Source organism: Salarias fasciatus, unplaced genomic scaffold (assembly GCF_902148845.1).
Source record: "Salarias fasciatus unplaced genomic scaffold, fSalaFa1.1, whole genome shotgun sequence".
Classification (NCBI taxonomy): domain Eukaryota; kingdom Metazoa; phylum Chordata; class Actinopteri; order Blenniiformes; family Blenniidae; genus Salarias; species Salarias fasciatus.
Window position 1 is genome coordinate 498,219 of NW_021941382.1, and position 4,013 is coordinate 502,231.

General features: G+C 41.1%; 1 protein-coding gene across 1 annotated transcript; it reads right to left on the minus strand.

Moving 5' to 3' along the window:
* Positions 1-1,667: 1,667 nt before the first annotated feature.
* LOC115385379 (protein chibby homolog 1-like) lies at positions 1,668-2,454 on the minus strand. Its single transcript, XM_030087359.1, has 4 exons — positions 2,354-2,454; positions 2,138-2,247; positions 1,914-2,026; positions 1,668-1,748 (listed from the first exon to the last, which is right to left on the minus strand). Exons 1-4 carry the CDS (start codon positions 2,452-2,454, stop codon positions 1,668-1,670), a joined length of 405 nt encoding a protein of 134 aa, XP_029943219.1.
* Between the last annotated feature and the right edge of the window lie 1,559 nt (positions 2,455-4,013).

Sequence of the window (4,013 nt, forward strand, 5' to 3'; positions counted from 1 at the left end):
ACTTCTTTTTCTACGCTTGCTATTTAGAAAAGTAGTCACTGAAAGCGCGCAAGCGTGTTGCTTGGTCTGGCGCGGCTTCCGTAGTTCAGGGTGCGCGTATGAAAGCGCACTGTTTAGGCTCTTAAAATATACTAAATTACCTCGTTAAGAATTAATTATGGACGTTATGCGCTCAGGACACTTGGATTACAGCGGACGAGCAGTATGAAGGAAAATGGGCACGTTTTGTGGACTTTATGGACCGTTTTTTCTGTCGGGCGCTGTCGGTCCCTGTTTGTTGACAACGAAAGTCCCCAAACATCTCCAACTGCATTTGAAACATCAAAAAACTGCTCCAGAGTGTTTCTCAGCATGAGGGTGAGTAGAAAATGAGGCCAAATCATTTTTTGGGTGGAGTATTCCTTTAAACATATCAGGAATTGTATTGTTTTTCTTAGTTATTTTCTTTTTTATTACTTTTTTTTTTTAGAGTTTTTAAATTTTTAATGAACATATTTCAAAAAACTACTATTTATGTGTTTTTAATCACTATTGATCCTTATTAAGAAATAAGGATTTTTAATCAATATTCATCTTTTTAAGCCATGTTTTTCACACTGGGTTACATAGTGGTTTTAAGCACTTTGATGTGCTTTAAAATAGATTGCAAGTAATGTGCTAACCCCCTATGAGCTGTTACTGGTTCTGCTAAGAATATTCATGGACATAAACTCTCGGTTCAGCCAGGGGTCCTCCGCCCGATCCACAGATAGATTCACCGCTCTACACACCAGCTCCACCTGATCCTGCAGCAGGTGGAGCTGCTCTTGAGTTGGATGTACTGGGGATCAGGCAACAATTGTATTTCTGTTTTTAATATGATTATTATTTGATCCTTGATTTAGACACACACACACACACACACACACACACACACACACACACACACACACACACACACACACAAAGAGAGAAAAAAACTGCCCCGTTTGGATTATTGATTATTAATTTTAATTGTGAGCCATGTAATGCAGACATAACCATAAAATGAAAAAGCATTTTGGCTAATGGGAATAATTTCTGTGGGATTACACAGAAAACATGTATCAGATTGAACACAACGGGGTTTTGAGTGAAGTTTTTACCATGTAGTGATGCAATAGGTCTAAGAAATGCTTGTTTCAAAACTTCTACATTTGGCAATATAGGGTTACATAAAATTTTTGGAAGACATGTCATTTTTATCATGTAACTTTTAAAAAAGAACTGCAACAACAACAAAAACTGTCAGAATATTTTTCTATTTTTTATAACCTGATTCTTTTTTTCCTTAGTCTACAGCTTTCGTAGTTTCTCATTGTCGAGTTCATCTCTGAGTTGACGCCATCATGTAAAGAGCAGTTTCAGTGTTTGAGGATGTGATTGAGTGACCTCTGGAACATTTTCTCTTCAAACTCTTGTTATCGTGTTGGCAGACATCTTTCCATTTCAGAGAGAGTTATGGACTGTTTGGCCCTGCTCTTCCTTTTTTGTGGGATTTTTCTGATCTGAAGAGGAAACAAACCAATGTTAGCGCTCATGCTCTGATCTTCGTTTCTCCGGAAACAAACTTGATCTTTTTTCTTCTCAATATTAAACCAATATTTTGTGTTTGTTTTCGTTGTGGTGAAGGCCTCAGATTTGATCTTTCATTTCTTTCTTCGACGTTGAGCCTTTAAATCATCCACTTCTTTTTCCATCGTGTGAAAGTCCATTGTTGTCTCCGTCAGCTTAAAGGAAAAGATCATACAAGTTATTCACCTGCTCTGACAACTACAGAAACAGGAAATGCATGCATAACCAAATATTTTAAGCACATTCACACAAGTCTACAGGGAAGAATTTCAGGAGAAGAAACTATGTTAGGGATGTAATAACAGCCGCTCAGGTCTTACCATGTCCATGAGAATTTCAGTTTTCAGCTTCAGCAGATTGTTCTCCTCCTCCAGCTGGACATTTCTTTTCTTCATCCGCCGCATTTCCCTGTTTGATGCATTTCCACCAGGTTCTGATGACACAGTTTCAGTAAAAAAATAAACCTGTTTTAGCTTTGAACAGACATCCAGCAGCCAAAAACAGAAGACAAATCAAAATGACTGTTTAAAGGAAAAACCACTACCTGCTAGCCACTGCCCATCTTCAAACTTCCAGCTCTGGCCTCCAATAGTCATCGAGGGAGGTCCAAACTCAAGACCCAGCTCCATCTCTCTGGTACAACGATCCAGCTGGAAGAAATGAGGAAGGTGAATACAGCTTTCGCACAATCAGCAGTACGAACTATTTCCTACATGAAGTATATTTTGGTGATGCAGCCAAAGAAAGCTGATTTATCATGTGCAGGCTGGACAGATGTGCAGGTTTTCGAGGAGGAACTTTCTTTGGACTAAACTTGTCACCAAAGAGAAGCTTCTTCAGAAATCCTCTCAGGTCAAGCATGAGTGCTACAGCACGAGTTTTTGCCATCGCCAGTCCTGCAGTCATCTCTCCTGCCAAATGTTTGTTCATGAAGTTGCCCATTCTTGCCAGGATTTAGTTAATCTGCTCACGAGTTGCTTCACTAACGCAAAAGGTGGCTGTCTCCTATTCGGTCTTCAACAGACAGAAGCCACTTCCCTCCAGGTGCACAGCAGCAGGAGGCAGGGGGCTTTCATTTCTTATGTGCTTTAATGTTGCCATTGGTGACAAAGATGATGTCATCGTCCTTGGTCAAGGTCATTGAATATTCAGGGCTGTGTTCGAAACCGCATACTGCCTGCGACATACTTCCATACCCATACTGTCCATACTGCGTACTGCATACCCAGTCCATCAGACAGTATGCAAAGTGTTTACACTACAGCACACTACATAATAACCCACAAAAGCTGATTTCACTTTAGCTCTAAACTCTTCAAATGTAGAACTTTATCGAGATTTTTTTTTAAATTAGGCGACAAAGTGGTGGTTTAGAGGCCAAGTGTGGCGTTTATTTGTCCGAATACCAACCGTTTATGATTTTGTTCAAACGAATTCGGCGAAATTCAAGCCAGCCGCAGTGAGCAACGCACTTCCGGTTATTTTCACCAAAATAAAGCACCCCTTTCCCTTTCTCATGCAAAAACACCTTAGTGATAAATCTGTGCTTTTACTTTGAAAACAAGAAGCCAACCTGTTAGCAATACATCTCGCTTAACATCGCCGTTTGGACCGTCATCCCGTTAACGGAATTGGACCAGTTACGACGCCTTACCGACGGAGAGTTTTTTCGGCTCTTCAACGAAGATTGGCTCATCGGCTCTCGCCGTCCATTGCGTTGCATCTTGGGTAATTTCAGTATGAGTAGTAAACCCACGATGTATACTCAACATTTCTGGTGAATGCAGTATGCATCCGGGAAATTCTCACATACTCAAAATCGCATACTGCCAGTGTAAACGCTCTGCATACTCAATAAGTTAGTATGAGTAGTAGGTAAGTATGCGGTTTCCAATACAGCGTAAGTTCTTCTGACAGTTAAACACAGCTGCATCTGTGTTCCTACTGGAACCAATAAAAGTCCCAAAATCCTGTTTCTGTGACTGTGCTTCTTCTGAATCTGCAAACAAAAACATTGAATGGCGGCCAAAGCGAGGGGGAGCAGATGATTTGATGGGGATGTGTGCAGTAATTAATTAGTCATTAGCTGATTCTTTGGGCAGGTTTTTTTTTTTTTTCTTTCCCATGTCCTGTTCGGCAGCTGGGGCGTGCAATATTGTATGATTGTAGCCTTTTACTATCCGAACAGATTTTAATGTTAGCAGCAGGACGAGACTGAGTCTCCTCCTGCTGCTGCCTTTATTTAAAGCTGGCATCCGGCATGGCTGCCGGACAGGACCGGGACGGAAATGCTCAGAGAGCAGGAACAGAAAGAGAGAAAGATAAAGAGAGGGAGAACGGGGGGGCACAACCTATGTACAAAGTCACAATACAAAACAGTGTTGTCGACGCACCACACGCAACCTAGAACAATCCCAAAC

Excerpts from the sequence above, each read along its gene's own strand:
- LOC115385379 (XM_030087359.1), bottom strand. The coding sequence starts at position 2,454 with ATGCTTGACCTGAGAGGATTTCTGAAGAAGCTTCTCTTTGGTGACAAG. Across the intron at positions 2,248-2,353 it reads GCACATCTGTCCAGCCTGCA|CCAGCTGGATCGTTGTACCA; the intron begins CATGATAAATCA and ends TCCTCATTTCTT. Across the intron at positions 2,027-2,137 it reads AGATGGGCAGTGGCTAGCAG|AACCTGGTGGAAATGCATCA; the intron begins GTAGTGGTTTTT and ends CTGTGTCATCAG.